The sequence below is a fragment of the Neocloeon triangulifer genome, unplaced genomic scaffold, assembly GCF_031216515.1.
Source record: "Neocloeon triangulifer isolate White Clay Creek 2 clone unplaced genomic scaffold, ASM3121651v1 ptg000002l, whole genome shotgun sequence".
Classification (NCBI taxonomy): Eukaryota; Metazoa; Arthropoda; class Insecta; order Ephemeroptera; family Baetidae; genus Neocloeon; species Neocloeon triangulifer.
Genome location: NW_026775545.1, coordinates 1733293 through 1755912, shown reverse-complemented (window position 1 = coordinate 1755912; position 22620 = coordinate 1733293). Strand labels below are relative to the sequence as shown.

The 22620-nt window shown below is 36.4% G+C and overlaps 5 protein-coding genes across 6 annotated transcripts; 3 read left to right on the top strand and 2 right to left on the bottom strand.

Annotated features, from left to right (window-relative positions):
* Positions 1–86: 86 nt before the first annotated feature.
* Positions 87–22618, bottom strand: LOC132203884 (putative sodium-coupled neutral amino acid transporter 11). Of its 2 annotated transcripts, none has more exons than XM_059632048.1 (7): positions 22357–22618; positions 3168–3221; positions 3022–3103; positions 2126–2335; positions 1242–1727; positions 785–1032; positions 87–658 (listed from the first exon to the last, which is right to left on the bottom strand). In XM_059632048.1, exons 4-7 carry the CDS (start codon positions 2331–2333, stop codon positions 407–409), a joined length of 1194 nt encoding a protein of 397 aa, XP_059488031.1. In that variant the 5' UTR covers positions 2334–2335; positions 3022–3103; positions 3168–3221; positions 22357–22618; the 3' UTR covers positions 87–406. The 2 variants fall into 2 exon arrangements, with proteins under 2 accessions (XP_059488031.1, XP_059488022.1); XM_059632039.1 differs by lacking the exon at positions 22357–22618 and adding an exon at positions 6288–6753.
* On the top strand, positions 7986–9574 carry LOC132203189 (brachyurin-like). Its single transcript, XM_059630776.1, has 5 exons — positions 7986–8112; positions 8390–8601; positions 8669–8838; positions 9052–9147; positions 9206–9574. The coding sequence occupies exons 1-5, from the start codon at positions 8068–8070 to the stop codon at positions 9523–9525; spliced, it is 843 nt and encodes a 280-aa protein (XP_059486759.1). The 5' UTR covers positions 7986–8067; the 3' UTR covers positions 9526–9574.
* LOC132205207 (uncharacterized) lies at positions 11168–11907 on the bottom strand. The gene is made up of 3 exons (XM_059634146.1): positions 11647–11907; positions 11273–11583; positions 11168–11225 (listed from the first exon to the last, which is right to left on the bottom strand). The coding sequence occupies exons 1-3, from the start codon at positions 11653–11655 to the stop codon at positions 11168–11170; spliced, it is 378 nt and encodes a 125-aa protein (XP_059490129.1). The 5' UTR covers positions 11656–11907.
* LOC132204680 (uncharacterized) lies at positions 12388–16534 on the top strand. Its single transcript, XM_059633319.1, has 25 exons — positions 12388–12451; positions 12506–12563; positions 12872–12957; positions 13020–13262; positions 13328–13399; positions 13453–13491; positions 13603–13636; positions 13694–13758; positions 13811–13910; positions 13966–14198; positions 14251–14316; positions 14369–14417; positions 14489–14559; positions 14625–14721; positions 14765–14994; positions 15043–15121; positions 15176–15225; positions 15277–15312; positions 15366–15483; positions 15533–15642; positions 15700–15762; positions 15815–15848; positions 15913–15980; positions 16050–16152; positions 16214–16534. The coding sequence occupies exons 1-25, from the start codon at positions 12401–12403 to the stop codon at positions 16468–16470; spliced, it is 2412 nt and encodes an 803-aa protein (XP_059489302.1). The 5' UTR covers positions 12388–12400; the 3' UTR covers positions 16471–16534.
* On the top strand, positions 17363–21915 carry LOC132205206 (uncharacterized). Its single transcript, XM_059634144.1, has 24 exons — positions 17363–17465; positions 17519–17582; positions 17645–17733; positions 17789–18415; positions 18477–18521; positions 18581–18614; positions 18673–18737; positions 18814–18913; positions 18966–19222; positions 19277–19342; positions 19400–19448; positions 19505–19575; positions 19639–19735; positions 19790–20019; positions 20070–20148; positions 20318–20367; positions 20434–20469; positions 20815–20932; positions 21005–21114; positions 21175–21237; positions 21297–21330; positions 21381–21454; positions 21508–21607; positions 21668–21915. The coding sequence occupies exons 1-24, from the start codon at positions 17415–17417 to the stop codon at positions 21913–21915; spliced, it is 2757 nt and encodes a 918-aa protein (XP_059490127.1). The 5' UTR covers positions 17363–17414.
* Positions 22619–22620: the final 2 nt, after the last annotated feature.

Here is a 22620-nt window from a genome sequence, read left to right as displayed (position 1 = left end):
CCTAAATTTCCATAAGAAAAAAAACAATGATAAAATAACGATTTAAAATTTTCTAGGATTGTTATGACTAAAAGAATACCTTTTTTCAAGTAGACAGAAATCATTTAATTGAAATTCAAAATAGCAAGCAAATTAAATTTTAATTTGCTAACCAAATTCAAGATTAAATATATTTTTATCACAAAAAATTAAGATCGGTAAAAAAATAAAGAGACAAAACCATTGGTCTCTGCATTAAAAGAATGCTTGACAAAATATTGCAATCTTGTTCAACAAAATACAATACTTTTCGAACACAGTGAAAATTGAGATTACATTTTGTGTTTGAATAACACTTTTATAATTATATTATATATTTGGCAACAGAGAGATTTAGAAGAATTATTTTCTGTGGTGTGCTTCTACATTAAGGACGAACTTCCAGAGTGGTGACGTTGTCCAGGATGCGGCAGTAGGACATGGACACTCCGTGGCTGCATTCACTGGCCGTTTCAAAATTGAGAATCAGCAATACGGTGCCCATGATGGCCACCCCTGCTCCAAAAAGTGCGGTCAGAAGGGCTGGCAGTTTCCTCCTCGAGAAAAGGGGTCCTACTTCGAGCTTGCAATAACAAAGGGCAGGCAGAAGATACGCCAATGGCACAGCCGCCAAAATTCCCTATTTAAAAGAAAATAATTAATTTAAAATAATAATTTTGTTAATTTCATTTTTAAATCAAATTTTATTAAAATCTGACATTGTAATTTTAAAAAATTTTTCAAATTCAAGTTAAAATTTACTTACATTAAGTTCTAAAACGATTCCGAGACAGTCAGTTATCATCGAGAGGAGCAGAGTGACAATAACCAAGACCAGAGAGATTCCAACGTGCATGAAAGTTGTGTCAGGTCGACCACAGAGGATGGTGTTTTTGAGCACCTCCCGAGCGACGAAACACTCAAAGGGGTAGGTGAGGAGAATGGTGGCGCTGAACATAACCCTAGCACCATTCATCAGATCGTCGCTCCAGCAATAATTTTCCAAAAGATCGCCTGAGAAAAAAGAGAACGTGAATTAACCAAAATCCAATATTGTTAAACAATTATTATATAGAATATAGAATATAACTTTATAGCACGTGAATATCCCCCAATTTTTTTGCAATTTTCTTTGCATTTGATTTATTTCAATTTTAACTCGGCCTGGAACGAAACGCAAGTCTTTTTTTTATGAAAATGTTATAGAATATTTGAATTTTCACCTTGAGCCCAGTCGGTAAAAGTTGCATAGCCGATGGCTCCGAAGGCGAAGGAGACAAGGGCGGAGACCCCAACCGAGATGTGCGTGACGGTGTCCCAGCGCTTCTGACTGGCGCCCTCCATCGAGTGGTAGATGAGGAAGGTGTTGTGGTGGCACATGAAGGCGAAGGCCATGATGCCGACGGCCGGCACGAGGTCGCCCTTTGCAAAACGCCAGCCATCCACCACTGGCGGCACCAACGGCTCCATGTACGGCGCCCTGGCGATGATCGCCGCCAGGATCAGCGCCACAAACACGAGCGACATGAAAGAAACCCGCGCCAGACGCGCCACGTCGCGCTGCAGACACAGCGGCAGCGTCACCAGAAGCGTCGCCAGCAGCGTCACCAACTCGCGGTGCGCCAGGGCCGAGTCGTGTGACATTCCCGTCATCCGGATCAGCACTTTGGTCACCGTGTCGCCCACCACGATGTTGTAGCTCACCATAGCTAATGATTTTAAAAAAAAAAAGGAAAATAAATTAAAATCCTTTGAAAAATGATTGAGAATTTAATTCTTTTATCATATTTAAAATTTTGAAATAACTTCAAATTTTTACCTAAAAAACGTAGGCAAACAGATTTTGATTAAGTGAGATATCATAAATTGGTTTTTTCTTGATCTATTTGAAGTATACAAAAGGATCAACATTTTCAACCCCTTTAAAAATTTTAAAAATCAAACTGCCGTTTTTAATTTTATTTTTTTGTAACTTTTTTTTAAATAGGTTTCTATCAATATTTAATAATATAAAAGCTTATGATGATTTTTAAGCAAAAATCTAAGTAAATAAATTTTACATCAATTAAAAGTAGATTAAAATAAATTTTATTAATTCAAATCTCACCAATAAAAGGGTAGAAAAATTGGAGGAACGAGAGCAGGATGAAGCCTGGACGGCCGAAAGCCGCCTGCATGATGCCCTGGTAGGAAAAGGCGCCGCTGAGGTGCCCACTGCGCACCATCAGTATGAGTGAATAGTCGGTAACGACAGCCACAACCACTAATAAAATCAGTCCCAGACCAAATCCTGCCTCTTTCAAGGCGTAAGCCATGCCTGCAAAGTATTGATTTAGTCAATCAGAACGCCAATTATATTGAAAACATATAACACAACACTCCATTCAATTATCATTCAATGCCACAAAAATATAGTGTGCAATGTGGGAAAAGCTTTCAGCTTTACCACCCCCAGCGCAAAAACTAATGCAAAAGTGCACTTGAATTAAAGTAGTTTTTTAACAAAAAATAAGTTAACTTATCAAATAATGTGCTAAATTTGTTTTTGGAAAGAACCTAATTTATTTTTAATTTTAAGAATCTCCAGGAAAGAAAATGATTATCAATTACTAAAATTTATATGAACAAAATTTCTCCCACGTTCATTTCGTTTTTGAATGGCGCCCCGGGGCAAGCTATGAATTTGTAAAAAAATATTTGTTCGCCGCATTTGTTGACATTTCTCTTTTTCCAATCTGCCCGTATAGTTAAAATCCCACGCCAGCACGCCTTGAAGTTCGCCTCCACCCTCCGCCCACCTCTCTACTCAAGGGTTGAATGTTTCCGCACAGGTCAACAAGAAACTGCGTGCCTCAAGTGGCAAACGAAAGATCAATTCAAGCCCGGGCAACACGGAAAATGCCAAAACGCTTTCTTTTTGTTTTCAGCAAAGTTTGCCTCAATTTGAATATTATTCTGAACGGGTCGATATTTATTCAATCGAAAAAGAAAAGCTTGTCTGACCGATCACTCCACTGCCGATGATGGAGTTGATGTAGTTGAAGCTGGCGGACGCGAGCCCACTCTTGAAAACGGCACCATTCTCCTGCAAATTAAATCCAAATATAACGAGACAAGCTATAAATGTGACCCTTGACCCCGAAAGGCACCTGTTCGATCAGCTGCTTTGTGTCGCTCACTGACCCCTCCGAGGCTACTGGACTCTGAAACCAAACAAGCGGCAAAACAATCAACACAAATGAAGATGTCAATTAATTTTTATCTCTTCATTCCTCTAATAAATATTACCAAATTTATTATTTCAACCATATTTATTGTTGAATGCACGTTTGTTAATTGCTTTTATTGAGAAATAGGTCGCCGCACTCGCCAATGACTCAGATAACTCTAATATTTTTTTTTATTGCGCATGGTTTTTTAGGCAAAAAAGTGCCGACTCAAATTCATTCAACAGATTAGGAAAAAGTGCTTTTTTTATTATTAAATTAAGGTTTTAATCTCCCTCTTATTTCAAACAAAATTCAAGCTGCATGATTTTGTATTTATAGCTTTAATAAGTTTGATTTGCAAGGAAAATAACAAAAAAATTGGCGCACGGCTTTACTCCGCCAGCTAATTCTATATAAAAACTAAAACGTAAGTAACCTTTTACGGAAAAATGACAAAGAAATGAAAGAATAATGATTGTATAAATGGTATAAATGAACCCTTAAAGAGACTAAATTCCAGAAAATGATACGAAGAAATTTTAAAAGTTAATTACTTAAAAATTGGTCGTAAAAAAAAATTGAAAAATTCCTGAATTCCCAAAGTTGTTGTCGATTAATATTCATACTTGTCACATATTTTACGCCACCAAATCTTTTGCAAGTCGAAAAAGTTGATCGAAGTTTTTCACAACCCTAACGTAAATAATTTTGATCTCTTTTCTGTGATCCGTACAGACACAGAAAGTTGTGAAATTTGTTATCAGCAAAAGTTTTCCAATCACTCTCGCGCTTGAAGTCATGATTAAATTGAAATGACAAATTGATCACTCCGCCGCAAAATGGAATCTTCCAATCATACTTGGGCAAAGGGTGCTCTTTTTAATTTTGCTTCGGGGAGGCGGCTGGGAATGCGTGGAATTGCATTATTGAGTCGCGCGCGCGATGGCATTTGCGGCCGCTCATCATTTTCATTCACGTCGTCCGCAGCTCACTTCTTCGTCTGGGTTATGTGCAAAAGTATATATATGGATGCGAGAAAGGGGCTGCGCATCATTTGCAAAGTGTGTGCTCCGGGCTGCAGCCCACGCCTGTTGCATATTCAGCAGGATCAAAAGGGAAGAGATTGAAAAATCACCCGGGCGATTTGCAATTTGTGTTTGCTTTCCGATGAATATTCAAAAGACACTAGCTTTTAACAGATTAAACAAACGAGATAGAAAAAAATAAATGGGATTAATGAGCGGATGATGAGAGAGAGCTCTCTCGTAATGGAAAAGTGTTTGTCGTGCCGGCTGCGTATTTACATTCCGTGAAATAACAAATTGATTGTCAACAAGTGCGTCAATTGAATTGATTCCCGAACGTTCGATAGTTCCACTCTTTTCGCATTTTCCTTTTCTTTGTTGTGAAGCGAGGCGAATTTATATGGCCCACCTGCGGAACAGCTCTTTCCTTCCCTATTCTCTCGCACACTTTACGCTCGGAAAGCTCCACAAGTTGCGATCGATTTAGAGGCACTTGGCGACAAATTGCAATAATTCGCTTAAAGGAGACCCCTGCAGCCTGCAGCAAAAGGCAAAAACTCGCTTCACTTTGAAATTTGACATCTAATAAACCTTGCTTCAAAGAACTTTGAAATTTTTACTAAAAAATGAGTTAATTTTTTAATTACATCAAAATTTTATCTTGGGGTTGGAATATTTTAAAAACAAATTTATTAGTAAAAGATCGATGATTTATTTAAATAAATATGCTATTTTTTCCTCTACAGCAATAAACTTTTTTAATTCCAATAATATTCACCAAATTTTCATTGGTAATATCTGAATTGATTGGTATTTTTTCTTTTAGACACGAAAAACTGATACTTTACTGCAGGTTTGAATATTTTTTTTTTTAAGGAAATTTCATATACAATGTGATACAATGTAATATTAAAGGCAAAAGTATAGGAACGGCTGCAGGTCTTATTGTCACGTATTCCCGCGAGGAACGGAGCAGGATAAAAAGGGAGCTCCATTATCAAGAGAGGTGCAGAAATCTTGGAATGTGTTTTATTGATTGAGGAGACAGTAGTCTTGTGACCGACTGCGTCTGCATTTTGAAGGGAGAAGACGAGGGCATTCACATTATATATAAAATTATGCAAAATTGACAGCCGAGCCATGAGTATCTAGTTTCACTCAATGATTGTTTTGGGATCCAGAAAGCCCCTCGCTCGCACCAAACGCTCCGCTGATCGCGAATGCAAAAAACTTCCTAAGGCTTCAGCTTATTTCCGTCAACTCAGCCCACTATTGTGAAATGCTAATGAATAATTTTACTCCCAGCACCGCCGAAAAAGTATACATTTCTGTGATTGATAAAATTTGCAATTTTTTTTACTTCATATGTTAAAAACATGCTTTTGAATGCCGTTATGTCCTGAATGAATTAATTATTACAAGTTGTGAACTTGGCCTAAAAATAAACTACAAGTGGATTTCAAGGCTAGCGAGATTTTCGCAGTTGCCAGAATCAGTTCATGTAAGAGCCAGAAACAATTAATTGGTATTCCGGTCAAACAGCACGCAACACGCTCTACATTGCAATGAAGCATTTTTTTTTCATTATTTTGAACAAAATAAAATAAGAATTAAAAAAAATTGAATAATTTTTAATGAAAATCTGGATTTGATTTAAGCGGTTCTACCAGAGCGTTTAGTTATATAAAATAAAAAATTATAACATTAAAACCACATTTTTCATTTTATTTGTTCATTCAATTTTTCTTTTGCTCATTTAATAAGGTGCATGAAACTGGTTAAGCCGTTTATTTTGTGAAAAAAAAAACCTTTTCAATCGGAACAGCCCCTTTTCACCTCATGAATGTCACCTCGATTAATTAGTTTGTTTTAAATTTTTAAATATATCTAGAAATTTTGTCTGTATTTTGCTGAAATAAACACACTCTCGTCATATCATTATTTTCTGTGATTTTTTAATTTAGTTTATTTTTCTCCAAACATGTCAAAACAATAAAATTAAAAAATAAATTAGAAAAAAGTTTACTCAACGTACTTGCTGCTGGATGAAAGTGGCCTGTCCGACGGTGTTTGATTTTAGCGGGGTGGTTTCCGTGGCCGCCTGTGAGGCCATGGCTCAGCCGTGGCCCGTCAGGTGCGGCCGTAAAACAGAGAACTAAAGCCGACCCAGCTTCATACGCTGCCCCGTATACCTCTCCATTCGCTTAGCGGCCCATGCGCACTCGTTTCTCCCAGGACTTTGAGAAATAAACTCAGCTTTTGCTCTGGAGAGTGTAAAATACATTTCACCGGACAGTGAAAAAAAGGCACAATCGTACGTGGAAAAATTAAATATTAATTTATTATTATAAAAAAAGTTGAACAGGAAATTTTATATTTCCAAAAAAAGCATATTAAAATGATTTCATTTCAAATTTTGAATTCCTTAAATTATTTGCGTTATTCAAGCAGTTAAACGCTACTTCTTGTTGTGGTTTCAACTGATTTAAAGTGTCAGCCACTTCAAAATTCATTAAGTGGACGTGGGGCGTAAACCTTTTCTTATTCACGGAAGATTGTGAAACTGGCCACAGATCTGGTTTTCGAAGTGAGATATAGAGTTGAGTGAACATTAAGCAATTATAATTTGAGAATCTGGAAACTTTGCACGTGCTGACGAAACACGTTTTTAAGTTTGCTGATAACATTGGTACCCAAAAAATCACTGAACCAATGCAGAGATTAAAAATTTCCACTACTTTTATCAGTCTACGATCTTGAATTTGAATCATTTCCATGATAGATATATATCTCATTGTTACAAAAGTTAATGCTTTCAAGTATATCTTGGGTATTTTGCATTTCGGTACAATGTGTCAAATCACTTAATTACTGCGACGCAGAAGATTATTAAATAAAATCAGCTGCAAGAAATTTCCCCAAAACAATGCCCTAGTTCTGAAGATAAAATCTTCATGTCACCTCCAGAGAGCGTCAGAGTAAAAAAATTATATAAAAATATTATAATAAAATGGATAAATATTAGAAATTATTGTTAAAAGGAACATGAGTATGAGGTTTAGACTGTTTAGAATTATTGCGTTTGATACCGTGAAGGCATTAAGTTTTGATTTGGAACTCATACTGCAAGAAAAAATATTTAATTTTTTTTTTTTCTTAGAAATAAACCGTGCTCATGTATTAAAACCATTGTGAAAACTCAAAAATTTCCCAACGGAACGTCCTAGTTTTGAAGCTTAAACCTTGATAGCAGAATAATCAGACAGAATGTGTTGAGAAAGATCAGAAATCTTTATCAAAAGGTCACCTGCAATGTCGGTGGGAATCACAGTAGTTTTTATTAACTAACCTGGAGATTGCTCATGGCATGTGAAAAACATTTTTATTTAATATTTAATGTTATATAAGCGAAAAAGAATTTAATAAACATTAAACATTTTATTTTTCACATTGTTGTTAGTGTTTTTCTGTTCGAATTAGTGAAGAGTAGTATAGTGTCTTAGTTTGTGTTGTAACTCAAATTAAACAGTTTATTGTGCATATAATGACGAGCAAAATTTGATTTGCAGAAACCATCAGTTAAGAATGTTTTTAATTGTGATTTCAAGTGCATGTTCATTAAGTATCAGAGCTAGAGACGAGACGAGATTAGGACTTTTGGCAGAGAGTGCCACAATAGGGAATCCTTATCAGCGACTGGTTCAATCTGCTGATTTGTCACTGTCACTTGGGATACGTTCAAGGTGCGAGATGATCATTTGTATAAAAAGGCCTACATTCGCCAAACTCATCACTTCTCTCCGGAAAGCCAAATAATGAGGGTTCTGCTTGCTGTTCTCTTCCTTGCCGTGGCCGCTCAGGTAAAAACAATTTGAAAATATATTCAAGCATTGGAAATATTTTACTCATTTACACTCTTTGCTTGGAAATTAGAGTAATTTATCTTCAAAATGATATAATTAATAATAATTGTCGTTTTAATTGTTTTATTTAAATTTTTTCTTTCTTCGAAAATTGAAGTTCATGGTGTCTTCAAAACCAGATCGGCAGATTAAATTCATATACACAAATTTAAAACTAAAAAAATTTGATTTAACGTTCTCTTGAATGACATTTTAAATGGATTTGTAATTTTAGGCTACCTCATGGTCCAACCTGAGGCCCATGAACCGCGTGATGCCCACGCTGCGTGCTCCTCCCCGCTACTCGGGACGCATCATTGGAGGTAGCTTGGCCACCACTGGCCAGTTCAAATATCAGGTCGCTGTCCTCATCGACGGTGGTGGCTTCTGCGGAGGCTCCCTGATCGCCGACAACGTTGTCCTCACCGCTGGTCACTGCGTTGATGGGTAAGAACCGATACATTTTTGGCCCTCAAGCAGTCTCAAATCCTTACGTCAATGATGCAAATTGCAGAGCCCGTACCTGGGACATCACCGCTGGAGCCCTCAAGTACTCCAACACCAACGAGGCTGGACGCGTCACCGTCAGGAGCACTGACGCTGTTCTCCACGAGAACTACAACAGCTTCACCATCAACAACGACATCGCCATCGTCAGGCTGACCAGCGCCGTCTCTGGACCCAGTAAGATTTCTTGCATTCTCCATAAATCGAAAACAATTGAAATGTTACTACTAAAAGTATTAAAGAGAAATATAACAATCAAAAAGAAATCCTTGGGAAATTTCAAACTATTAAGAAATCTAAAATGATCGTGTGTGCAAAATTCAGCTTTGAAATTTTTTTTTGTCTTGGTCGATGAAAAAAATTGGAAATTTTAATAGACCTAATTTTCAGACATTGCCTCCGTCCGCGTGCCCTCTCGTTCCCAGGCTTCTGATCAGTTTGTTGGCACCGTTGCTCGCGTTTCCGGCTGGGGCAAGCCTTCTGACGGTAAGAGAGATCTTTTGATTTGGGCAAGGGCACTAATTACAACCTGTGAAAAATTTAGCCTCTTCCGCCATCAGCGATGACCTGAAGTTCGTTGACCTGACCGTCATCACCAACACCCTGTGCGCCGACTACTACGGAATCATCATCAACGCCAACAAGATTTGCGTCGACACCAACGGCGGATCCGTCTCCACCTGCAACGGCGACTCTGGCGGTCCCCTCGTCATCACCGAGTCTGACGGTCTCCCCACCGAGGTCGGCATTGTCTCCTTCGGCTCCTCCGCTGGATGCGAGTCTGGCGCTCCCGCTGCCTTTGCCAGAGTCACTGAGTACCTTGACTGGCTCGAGACCAACGCTGGAATCACCATCAGGCCTTAAGTTGTGATTTGAACACCAAGCTGCAATAAAATCATAAAAAATATAATAATGAGCTTTTTGTACAAAATACATAAAATCATTCTGAAAATGTCGAGCAAGAGCTACAAGACACTTCGAGATTTTAAGTTTATATTTTAGTGCTGCACTTTTTGCAAAATAATTTAAATAATAATAATAAAAAGTCACAAAAATTAATTTATTCTGCGCCTTTACCAAATTAAATAATAGAGTCACATAAAATAAGGGCAAATAATAATATATTAAATTTTATAACAGTTTAAGCGCTGTAAAATATCACTTTCCTCTTATTTCAAGCATCAATTAAATGATATTTTCAAGCTTAATTTGTAATTTGGTTTTTTTCACAGACTTTAAGAGCTTTTTTAAATTGACACCTCATGACTATGGCCACATTTTGTGGAAGTGGAAAATTTCATTATTATTATTGCACTTTTTTACAGCTGCGGTTTAAATGCTAATTTTTTCCAATGAATATGCAAAACAATTATGCGCCATCGGTGGCCGAGGAGGAAATTGCTGAGTAAAACCCCGACATTATACAAAATTTCATTGATTGGTCACTTTTGTTTCTTGTGTGTCTTTAATCTGACAATCTGAGTTTATAATGAGCTGAAAAACAAAGAGGGTGATCAAAGTATGAGACAGGTTAGGCTTTTGGATTGCTAATTTTGAATTGTTCATATCGCATGAAATAGAAATTGCAAAAATTTGTTGTTATCTAAAATTCAAAAGAAAAAAAGCTAAATTGCGCACAGCTTCAGATATAAGATATAAAGCATAATAATTATTTAGTTTTAAGGGTTCTGCATACTCTCTATTATCATTATTATTAATTGCATTTGATTCACATAATATTTAAGATATTTGTATAAAGTTACTTAACGTGTGCAATTTAATTATATTTTAATGGTAATTACTTAAATTGGAAAGATTAGAGGTGAAAACTTGAGATTAACTTATATTGCATTATTGATATCATTAATAAGAACCGACTTTTTTTCTGAATTGAGAAAAACTTATTAAAATTGTCGCAGGTCTCCTCTTTAAACTTGTGTTCTACTTGCAAAAGGAAAAAAATTTAGTTTTTTTTTAACAGCACGTCAATATAATAATAATGTTCATTATTAAAATGCATTGCTTGATTAAAATAACAATTTATTTCAATTCATAGAATCTGTTGCCATAACAAATATGCTCGTATTTACACACTAACAGCAGTTCAACATCGACGTTGCAATAGTCAGCCAGTCAGACAGGGAAAGTGGTCGTTTGTTGCCTCATTAGATCCACTTGACGTGTACAGGTGTGCCGGCAGGGTCGACGTATTTGAAGGTGCCGTGCTTGAAAGGTCCTTGGTGGCCCACAAAGCTCCTCGAGTGGTGCACACCCCTTTGAATATTGTCGATGACACTGCAAAAATATTGAATCAAACATTACTTTACATCTTGGTGGTATTATTATGTATTACGTGAGGTCAAAGTGCGGGGGTCCACCAACGCCAACAACGGCGGTCTTCATTTCCAGTTTTCCAACAGCAGCAGGTGCGAAGGGGGCGCCATAAGCGTGAGGGGGAGCGTGAGGAGGAGGGTAGGTCACAGGAGGAGGGGGAGCGTAAACTGGCTTAGGAGGGGTTGGTGGTGGTGGTGGTGGAGGAGGAGGAGGTGGAGGGGGTGCGTAAACTGGGGGAGGGGGTGCGTAAACTGGGGGAGGGGGTGCGTAAACGGGCTTAGGGGGTGCGTAAACGGGCTTCGGGGGAGCCGGAGGCGGAGGAGGGGGTGCGTAGACAGGCTTAGGGGGAGCAGGGGGAGGTGGTGGCGGAGCGTAGACGGGTCTTGGAGGAGGAGGTGGTGGTGGTGCGGCCGGAGGATATGTGACTTCAGCAGGAGGGTACGTGACCACCGGAGGAGCGTAGGTTACTGAGTCGTCATGGTGCAAATTCGTCCTGGTTCTGACGACTGGAACTCTGCCCAGTTCCGGAACCACCCGGAAGTCCTCGTCGGCCAAAACGGCCCCCACAACGAAAACGAGCGCAATTATCTGCAAATTGAAATTTTTGGTTAAATTTGAATTGAGGGAAAAAGTGCAGGTAGATGTGATTACCGTTCTCATTGCTGAGTGATTGATAATGTTGTTAGTGGCGGCGGGTGCCTTTTATATAGCTGGGCGCACTTGCAGTAAAATGAGAGAGGTAGGCCCAATTACTAAATAATATTTTTGTTGTTTTGAATCGCTTTACTGCGATGCAATGGAAATACAATAAATATCGGCAAGGCTTTGGTATTAAGACTAACAAAAAATAGCCTCTAGCACTTCTTCGTTTGGTAACTTTAAAAATGAATACTTTTATTGTAAAATATGATATGTATGAAAAAGGTTGTTCTTGAAAATTATTAAAGTCAAGCTTTCATACAACTGATCATTAATGAGCAGAAATGATAAAAATTATAAAATTAATGAAAATGATATTGTCTCATTGTATTGTAGGTAATTTGTATTTAATATTGAACAAACAATAAAATATAATGTAAAAGAAATATAGCTTGTTAGAACATTGGCTTAAGAAAAATTATGATTGTCTGCTATTTACTTAGTTAACAAATAACATTTTCTAGGATCTTGCATTAAAATGGGGGATTCCGCAAAAATTATTTTCAAATTTTTTGGTGAGATATGGTGATTTCCAAGGTAAAATAAAAGTGCGAAACTATGTGTTGGAAAATCCCTCACTTAAAAATGGGAAGCAGCATTGGCGGTAATGCGTGCTTGTCAAAAATTACATATAATAAATCAAATATTTTGATGACCCTAAGGTTTAGTTTGGCAGTGCGTTTTTCTGTGCCTTCGACGCAACATCATGCTCACCACTAAATTTATTGTATTGGTTGCACTTTTGATCTTGGCCTTCGTGAGCAAAAAAATATATATGTTTCCGACTAATTTAGAAGAATTAAATCCATAGTCACCTGGCGAATGTAAAAGAAGCTTGAAATCTAAAAAATCAAAAAGCAGCAAAATTGGTATTTCGGACTCTTTAAAAATATTGTCACAAAAATTTAGGTTGCGATTACCATTGTATACTTAAAGTTTTTTTTAAGATAAGAGGAGATTCTCCAATAAAATTTTAAATTGAATAAATTTTAATATTTTTTTTTTTTTAGAAAAATCGATTTTCTAGAATTAAATTTTTTGATTGATTTTTTACGTACGTCAAAGATCAAGGTTACTAAAGTGTAATATTATTATCACCTCTATGTTTCTCAAAGAATTTTTGGACAATGGCATTGAAATGAGTGTTAATTTGAGTTTTATTTGTTACAAAATATAGCCTATAGACAAACGATTGTGAATTGCTGCGGTCGCAACACCTGTTTCAACTCAAATGGACTCTCCAAAATATCAGCCACAAAATCTGTAATGCTCAAACTTAAAATTAGAACTATCTCAGTAAATTTGGAACATGATCTTGTGTCTAGACCCAATCAAAACCTAATTTGGTCACAAACTCTACCTTGACTCCAGGAGACGATGAACAAACTTCCCTCGATATGTCAGAAGCAGTCACAGAAATTAATGGGAATACAGTTGAAGAATCTTCTACTGGACAAGAGACTCTGGCTGACAATGAAAATTCTGTCACCAGCACAATTAATCAGGAGATTTCAGAAAGTACCACCACAGCAAACAAAGTTTCTTCACCAGATTTGTCGACTTCAGTGGTATAAAGATCTACATATTAATTTTACGGGCATAATATAGCCAAGTAATTTTTACATCTACAAAGATTTCTCCCACCTCCTCAACCACAACGTCTACAACCACCATGTCTCCAACCACAGCGACCATCCCCCCAGGGGTGCTGACGTGCCATAAATTTAATTGATTACTGATTCATTACAAAATTTTTAGGCCCTTTATAGTTGTTCTAGTACACTTTGTCAGAAAAACGTGAGTGAATTTTATTGTAAAATAAATGTGTTCCATAAATTCTTGTAAAAATATTATGAAATTATTTTTACAAAAAAAAAGTAAAGACTTAATGTACATTGATCTCTCCAGAATTCACTTATAAAGCCAGACAACAGCGTTTCTGGTGAAAATAATAACATTTAATATCATTGCAAATTTTGAAGGCACTCTTTTGTTAAAGATGCTCCTAGTTATGGCTATTGGAAGGAAGCTTGTGGGATTCTATATTTGTTCGGAAAAAGCATTGTGAGATGATATAAGATTTACCTGGTTCGTAAAAATAAAAAAATAAAAATAGGTAACTTGGGAAGCTAACCGGAAAAAGTGCTGCAGCCTGGGAATGGTCCCGATCACAATTGAAAACGCAGATAAACAAACCTGCCTAAATAAACTAGTGGGCAAGTAGAAATATTTCATTACAATTAAAACCAAAAAAATTATTTTGGTTTTTAGAAACTTGGGAGTACAATACAAATTACTGGACCTCTGCAAGGCGCATCTGGCCGAACGACACATTCCAGTTCTGCTCGCCCGGGGCCATTTCCCTTCCGACTACGGGGTCCATTTGGGCACCTAGTCATCCTGCTAGCAATGGATCCTGTGTGCATTTATTCATAAACCAGACTCACAACGTAACACAGTTGACGACAAAAAACTGCAGTGATTCTTTCATATTCGCATGCCAGGTTTTTAAAATAGTTGGCAAATAAATACAGTCGTTTCACAAAAATTATTTAGGGCCCGCCAACCCCTGCGCCTCCATGCCACGCGCCAAAATGTCTACCCACTGAATGCAAAAAAGACGTAAAACAATTATTATTGCAGCTTTTTAAGTTCATTATTAAATTTTTGATAGGATTCATTATTTCGAACGCTGGAAGATAACCAAACAAGTGTTTTGGCAAGTAAGATTAATTTCTAGGCTTTAAGCCGCTTTAAGCAATAAAAATATTTTTTCATTAAAATATTTTGAAAGATCCTTCCACCCACGGGACTTGGTTTACATTTAATGAGAGAACTTACTTATTCAGCATAGCAAAAAAATCGGTATCATAACAATAGCTAGAATTAAAGAATAATAATAATTGTGTAAAAAATTTGGCATTATAAAGTGGTCTGATGCAAGTAAGGAGTGCTGCCGGATAGGAATGAAGCTGCTGAGTGTTGATAATGATTATGAATATAATAATCTTCAGATGGCAATAAGATGTAAAGAAACTTTTGAAATTTCAAATTTAATTTTTCTTATTAGCTAATAATTCGATTATGGCTGGTAATTACTGGACTTCAGCCTCGGATGAGGGTTGCGAAAAATCTTTCGGCTGGTGCGCGGTCAACAAACTTGTTCGAGACGCGATTTGGGCCACGGGTCAACCAGACAATGCGGGAGGAAAAGAAAATTGCCTAGTTGTCGGCGTTGATAAAAATAAGGCCGAGCTCCAAGATGAGGATTGTTTGAAAACTTTTCAATACATTTGCGAAGTGGAAAAAAATATTTCATTTTATATTTTAATAAATATTTTTATAAAGGCTAGAGATACAACAAATTCATCTACGGCTGGAAACGCCATCAAAAATGAATGTATGGCGGTGTTTAATGTATCAGAAGGTATAATTTTTATTCAAACTTTGCCTTTTGCTGTATTGAAAATTAATAAAATAGATGAGGTGGACAACATTTTTAATAGCACAAAGTTTGACACTCGAATCAAGGTTTGACTGTTGCACTAGGTCCCTTTTGGTAGGTTTTAATAATAATTTTAGTGTTTCCTTAAATGCGTTGGCGAGAACGGAGGATATGCAAGTTTTTCATATCACAAAATTAAAAAAAAGTATTAAAATAAAATGTTTAGATTGTCAATGGAAAACTTGTGGACGAGGGAATTATAAAGATGGCGGAAGAAATTTCAGGCAATAGCTCGCAGGATCTGCAGGACAATTTGATGGCAATCGACAGTTGCGAAAACATCAGTGAGGCAGCCTGTGAAAGTCTAAATTTTGCAAATTAATTCATTTGCAGAGGGCATGGACGAATGTGACACGGCGGCACTGGTCTACCAGTGTGGCCAAGAAAAAGCGCCAGATCTGGTCGCTAGTGCCATTGCTACGGCCGAGCAAAATTCATCGGCTGTGAGTAAAATATTACAATATATAAATAAAAAATAAAAAATTTATTAAAACTTTAAGGAAGAGGTACCTCTGCCTCCACAAAGAGCCAAGTGCCCTACAGGATTTCAGTGTGCTGTCAATGTAAACATTCTCTTGACTGTAAAAAATTATTGATTGCTCAAAATAATTTTAGCCTGTACTGCGAAGATTTTATAACCAAGATATCCGTATTAAAAAGCGATTTCTGTTTGAAAATTCTTCAGTTAATGCATTTTTTACAAACATCTTTAGCTTTGCCTGGAACTGTTTCCTTTCAAACTGGATGCCTAGGATCAAGGATGGCTTTTTTTACAACTCCTGTAACTAAGCATTTATTGCACTTTGTTTTTAGAGATAAAAAAGTAAGCTATATTATTTTTTTTAAAAAGACTACCTACAATGCCGCCGAGACAAAATGCTGCAAATTAGGAATGCGTCTTGTGACTATTGGTTCAAAGGAAAAATTTGATTGCATTGTAGATCTAAATTACCGTAAGCACTTCATATATTTTGATAGTTTTGCCGATTAAATTTCTAATCTTAATCTAATCAGTCGCCACTGCCCCACGTCCTATTAGAATGTGGACGTCGGGATCGAGCTTGGGAAAAACCGGCGAACCTGTGTGGTGTGTTCGCAGAAAGCCGGTTAATGTCACGGAATTTCAATGGAACAATGGAGCAGGCATATCAAAAATCGCCAACAAATATTTAATAGTAATGCATACCGAGATCACTACAGCTGCCTCGTATCTGATGAATGTACCAGGCACAGCAGATGAATTATACTACCCAATGTGTCAGGAATATTAATTAAGTGGCTCTAATAGGCCACAGAAAATTTGTAAAATTGTATACAGTGCAAAAATAAAAAAGCTGACGGTCAAGAAAAATATCTGTAGGGTTTAAATTTGCACAACAATTTAAAATTCGCAATTTCCACATTTATTTTCAGTCATATATTTATATTGGAATAATGAATTTAAGAAGTTGTTGTTTCATTTTAATATGAAAAGCTTATCAGAAAAAAATTAAATATAAGAAAGGTCTCACTTATATTATGAATTTTAATTGCTATTATTTATTTAATTTGAGCTCTTATACACTCAAAAAAAGTTAGCCCCAAGTGGTCCGTTCTCCACCGCCGCCCGTGAGAAAGCAGCGCCGTCAAAACGTGGAATGACAAATGGCAAGCGACCCGCATTGAACGAAGGTACAGCGGCACAGTTTCAGCCTCTGTGCCAGGCGTACGTAGTCGGAGCAAATTTGGCAATCTTCAACATTTTTTTTTTAATTAACGACGCATTTTTATGAGGAAGATTGTTTGCAAAAGATTTGTAATTTTTTTATAAAATTTATTGAAATGCCTGTAAATAATTATTGAATAACATGATAAAATAATTTTCATGCATAGCTGATGTAAGTGTTGTCGAAATAAAATTATTTTTCCTTTCTAAAGAAAATTTGTTTTTTCTTCAAGTAAAATATTGTTATTGGTGGAATTAAGCTACGAAATAATTATACATACGTAACTCGTTACAGCAAAGTTGCGGAAGAACGTCAGCTTTAAATTGCTGGAAAGGCCAAAATATTATCTAAGAGGAAAAAATGTTATTGATGCATTGATAATGCATCCTGTAGAGCATCAGCGAACGTTGAAATCTCTCATTTTTGTAAAATAAATACTGCAGATCGAATCATTCTGTACGCCGGGCAGGCCCCAGCAAGTCGCACAATCTTTACAGTTTAACACCGGCATGAATTTCAACAAAGTTTTGCTGCTAAACTTTCTTATAATATTAGCTCTGGTAAAATAATTTTTCCAAAACAGAACAAAATAATTAACAGTGTATTGTCGAAGATATCCTGTGAGTGTAAGAGAGATTTGAAAGCTCGTGGAAAATCAAGAAGCATACTTCGAATAAGTCAGAAACTGAGAAAAACCAGAACTATAAAACAATTGTTTGCAATTTTATTATTATCTTAGATACTCGAAAAGCGATAGTCAACTGCTGCGGTTATAGTTCTTGCTTGGGTGGCAGCTCTAAAAGCAATGTAACTACGCATAAAACACGCGTAAATAATCATTTGGTAATTTCAGAGCAGCTTTCTAATAACAATTTTTGTATAGACGGTATCAAGGACCAATGAAAAAGCTACTTCTGGCAAAACTATTGCTGTAACTGACCAGATTTCAAACTCTGAGACTGCAGCAGAAGCGAGTGAGGTAAGTAACGATGAAATTTCTGCACCAGAGGAACCTTCAACTGTGCAAGGCGAACCAACGGAAAGTTCATCTCAAGCCGACAATGGGTTTGAAACTCCAAGTTCTACCATCGGAAATCAGGGAGTAAGCGAAGTTCCAACAACTAAACCTAATGAATCGCCAACAACCGAATCAACAATCAAGGCTAGCGTATCAGCCACTTCATCTGACACTACAAAAACTTCAACAACTATCTCGTCAAATACTTTGATGAGCACTTCTGAAACTCCAATAAACAATTTAAAAACTTCAGTTAGCACTTCAGCAGCTCCAATTAGCGCCTCATCAACTCTAACTTCAAAAACTAGCGCGTCAACAGCTGTCACTAGTACTGAAGCAACTTTGATTACCACTTCCAAAACTTCAACTGGTGCGTCAACAACTTCACCTGGTCCGTCAACAACTTCAACAAGCGCATCAACAAGTTCAAGTAGCACATCCACAACCTTTACATCTACCACCAGTACCACCACTACAACAGTCCAACCTGAGGTTGTAATCCACCATTTTAATATAAAAATTGGAATTAAAACTGAGACAATAAAATCCAAAGGTTCCATACAATTGCTCACACACCCTATCTACTTGTCAGAAAAATGTATTAAATTATTACTTGTATTAGCTACATAATTTTCTTTAAAATAAAATTATTTCCAGAGTTCTCTTTTGATGCCCGACAGCAGCGTTGCGGGTTTGTTAAAATTTTGAAAAAATTTGAATTTTTAATAACTTTATTAAAAAAATTGAAGATGCTCAGTCTTATGGTTATTGGAACGAGGCCTGTGGAGTTTTATTCTTGTTTGGAAAGAGTGTTGTAATAAAATACTGAAAAATACTTATGATTCCTCAATTCAGTTGAAAATCACGAACAAAATTTGATTTGTTTCAAGGTTGATTGGGAGACAAACTTCAAGCGGTGTTGCAGTCTGGGAATGGCTCCAATTGCAATTGAAAACGCAACAAAATATGCCTGCATGAATAAATTAATTCGTAGATTAATTAAAATAACCTTCATTTTCTGTTGATAAAAGCGATTTTACAGCCAAGTGGGATTACAGTTTAAACTATTGGACCTCAGCCAGACATAACTTGCCAATTGCAACATATGAATTCTGCTCCCCCCAGCCAATTTCGATTGCAACCAAATCGGCCAAGGGCCAACCGTCAATGTGGGCAACTGGGGAGCCCAATAATCCCAACCAGACTCAAGACTGCGTCCACATGGTCATCGATCAAACCCTCAATTTAATGCAATTGACGGCGAAAAACTGCAAAAATTCGTTTGTTTTTGCTTGCCAGGTATTCAAAATCAGAAAAAGTTGATTTTTGAAAATTTGAAACTACAAAATTTAGGGAACGCCGACCACAGCGCCTCCGTGTTTCGCGCCCAAGTGTCCATCATATAATTGCAAGAAAGACGTAAAAATTGTTAAAATTGTTTCATTGATTTCGATTTAACTTGTCATTGATTCTCAGCTTACGCTCTTCACACAACTCGCTGACGGAAAAACGAGCTATTTGACAAGTTATACAAAAATTTATACTGACATAATATTTCATATAATAATTTTGACGACATAGAGCCTGCTGATCATGGTATTTGGTTTACTGTCAACGAAAGAAGCTATGTTTTTAGCACGGCATCTAAAAACGTAAATTAATTTTTATTAAAAAAAAAAAAAAAATTAAAAAATATAAATATCAACTGATTTTAGTGGTCGGACGCAAACTCTGAATGTTGTAGAATTGGAATGAAGCTCTTGAGCATTGACAATGACTATGAGTACAATAATCTGCAGGCGGCTTTGAGATGTTGGATTTTAATTTAAATTGCAAACATTAATAAATACTTAATTTTCTCTCAAGCAAGTAACGCGATCCCTGCTGGTAATTATTGGACTTCAGCCTCGGACGAGGGTTGCGAAAAAGCTTTTGGCTGGTGCGCGGTCAACAAACTTGTTCGAAACGCGATTTGGGCCTCGGGTCAACCAGAAAATGCGGGAGGAAAAGAAAATTGCCTTGTTGTTGGCGTGGACACAAATAAGGCAGAGCTCCAAGATGAGGATTGTTTGAAAACTTTTAAATACATTTGCGAAGTGGAAAAAATATTGCATTGAAAATTTAAATATTTTATAATTTGTCAAAGGCTAGAGACACCACAAATTCAACAACGGCAGGAAACGCCATCAAAAATGAATGTGCCGCTGCATTTAATCTGTCAGAATGTATGAAATGTTTTAAGATGAATTTAATTTAATCCTCAATGGGTTTTTGTTTCCCTTTATATATTTTTCAAAAAACCCATCGAGGAAAAGCCGAAAAAAAAGTTTAATTTATCATATCGATATTTGTGATTTTTTTTTTTAAATTCTCAAAATAATTTCTTGAATTTAGCTGAAGTGGACAACATTTTCAACTCTACTAATTTTGACACAAAAATTAAGGTAGAAAATAGTTTAAAATAGAATACAAACTTTAAGCCAGAGGTTCAAATTTAAATGTGTTTACAGTGTTTTCTGAAGTGCGTTGGCGAAAATGGAGGACTTGTATGTTTTGATCTATAAATTTCATATTAATTTTTAATTAGTTTGGTGGTAGCAATAGTTTGTAAATCAAATAAATGTTAAACAGGCAAGAGCTGAAGATTAGAAGAAATGTGCAATTTGAACGTTCAAATTTTTTAAAATTGCACTGGTGACAATTTTCAAAATAAAAAAATTTTTAATCGGGCCAACTTGATAAAAATGACCGAAAATGACATAATTACATAATTACGAAAAGAAAATTGACCTTCAGATTTTCAGTCAGAAAATTTCAGACGTTCCAATAGAAAAAGTTTTACTAGTGTATAATGTTAATTTCTCGTTGGTAAATAAACTTTCATTTCCAAGATTCTCAACGGAAGACTCATAGACGAGGGACTAATAAAAATTGCTGAACAAATGTCAAGTAGCAACGCGGAGGAACTGCAGAAAAATTTAGTAGCGGTCGACAACTGCGCACACATTAGTAAAGAAAATATCTGAAAAAAAAAATTTTTTTGGTACCAATTTATATTTACTAAATTATTTAATTTTATAGAGGGAATGGACGAATGTGACACGGCGGCACAGGCTTATCAGTGTGGACAACAACAAGCACCAGACTTGGTCGCAAATGCCATTGCCACCGTCGAAAGAAACATCTCGGCGGTAAATTTTAATTTTGGAGAAACTTAAAAAATTATTAAAAAAAAAAATCTCATTGAAAAGGAAGAGGTGCCTTTGCCACCAGAAGTGGCTAAATGTCCTACAGGATTCGAATGCGTTATTGATGTATGTGAACCATTTTTTCTTCTAAATTTGGGTTCTTTTAATTTTTAATTAAATTCCAGCCCGTTTATCGTCAGAACTACGAGCAAAACATTTGCAAGTATTTTTTCTGGGATTTAAATAAAATTAAAATTTTAATATTTCAGCAATGGCATCAAGCGCTATTTACTTCAAGAGAAACGTTTGCGGAGGAAAAAATTTCATCTTGTTCGGAACTAAGGTAAGAATGAGCAAATTTAAAAAAATATCTCTATAACTTTTATAAATCTGAAGAGCGCTCATTCCGGAGGATCATTGTGTTGCAAATTTGGAATGCGCATGGTCTCGCTGGAGTCGCAAAGCAAACTCGATTGCGTTGCGAATTTAAATTTCAGTACGTTTTTTTTTTTAATTTCTTAATTAGCCTGAAATTAAAAATCGAACAACAAAAAAGGTGTTCGCCCCTTCAAACTGTGGACTTCGGGCTCCTCTTTAGGAAAACCCACAGCGCCCGTTTGGTGCGGCACCAACGAAAGGTTGAATATCAGCGACTTTTTGTGGAATTCGGATACGGCAAGTTCGTACTCAACTGTTGCGGCTAATTATCTGGTGGCCCTTTACGTGAATACGTTGGGTTCGAATTCGTATTTGGTGAACGCACTGAGCACGGCGACGGACGCCTACCCATTTTGTGAAGATTAAATTTAATTAAAACTGGAATGGTTTCATTCAACTTTATAATTCGTTTTTATAATCATTGTCAAACCTGCAATTTTAAGCTGTAAATCTAATACATAATTAAATATAAATTACCTTAGGAATTAATAGTTGAAACGTTGAAAGAAAAGATTGGCTGGTGCCTTTCCCAAGAGGGATAAACAATTAAAAAAAAATTAAATAATAACTTAGAAAAGTACAAATTTTGATCGCAACTTTCAATGCCATAAAATATGGAAATAAATTTCAAATTTGCATAAATTATTATTTTTTGCATCACAAAAAATTTGACCGTGTTTCTAAAGTTTTCTTGCATTTGCAAGAATTTGATTAGTTATTCTAGTTTCAATTGTACAGTGTTTGTAGAATATTTCCTAAAAAATGACGGCGTAGAACACAATTTTGGCGTTAAAAATTTCATCCTACCTTTTATGTTTCGTCTTGTAGCGAATTCCGTTGTCGCCTGCGCTATAGCCTGTCCCTGCATTTTGGATCCTCGCATTCCTCCAATCCTCACAACCCTTGTCTGATTTTCACTGCAGTCCAAGAAGTTTTGGCTTCAAAGAGATTTGATGAGTACACAGGAATCTTGATTTACGTATGTCACGCACAGAACAGAATAGCAAAAATAGTTTTTTTTTTAAGAGAGCTCCCTGTTTTTCGTCTTGGCTTGCACTTGCAGTTGCACTA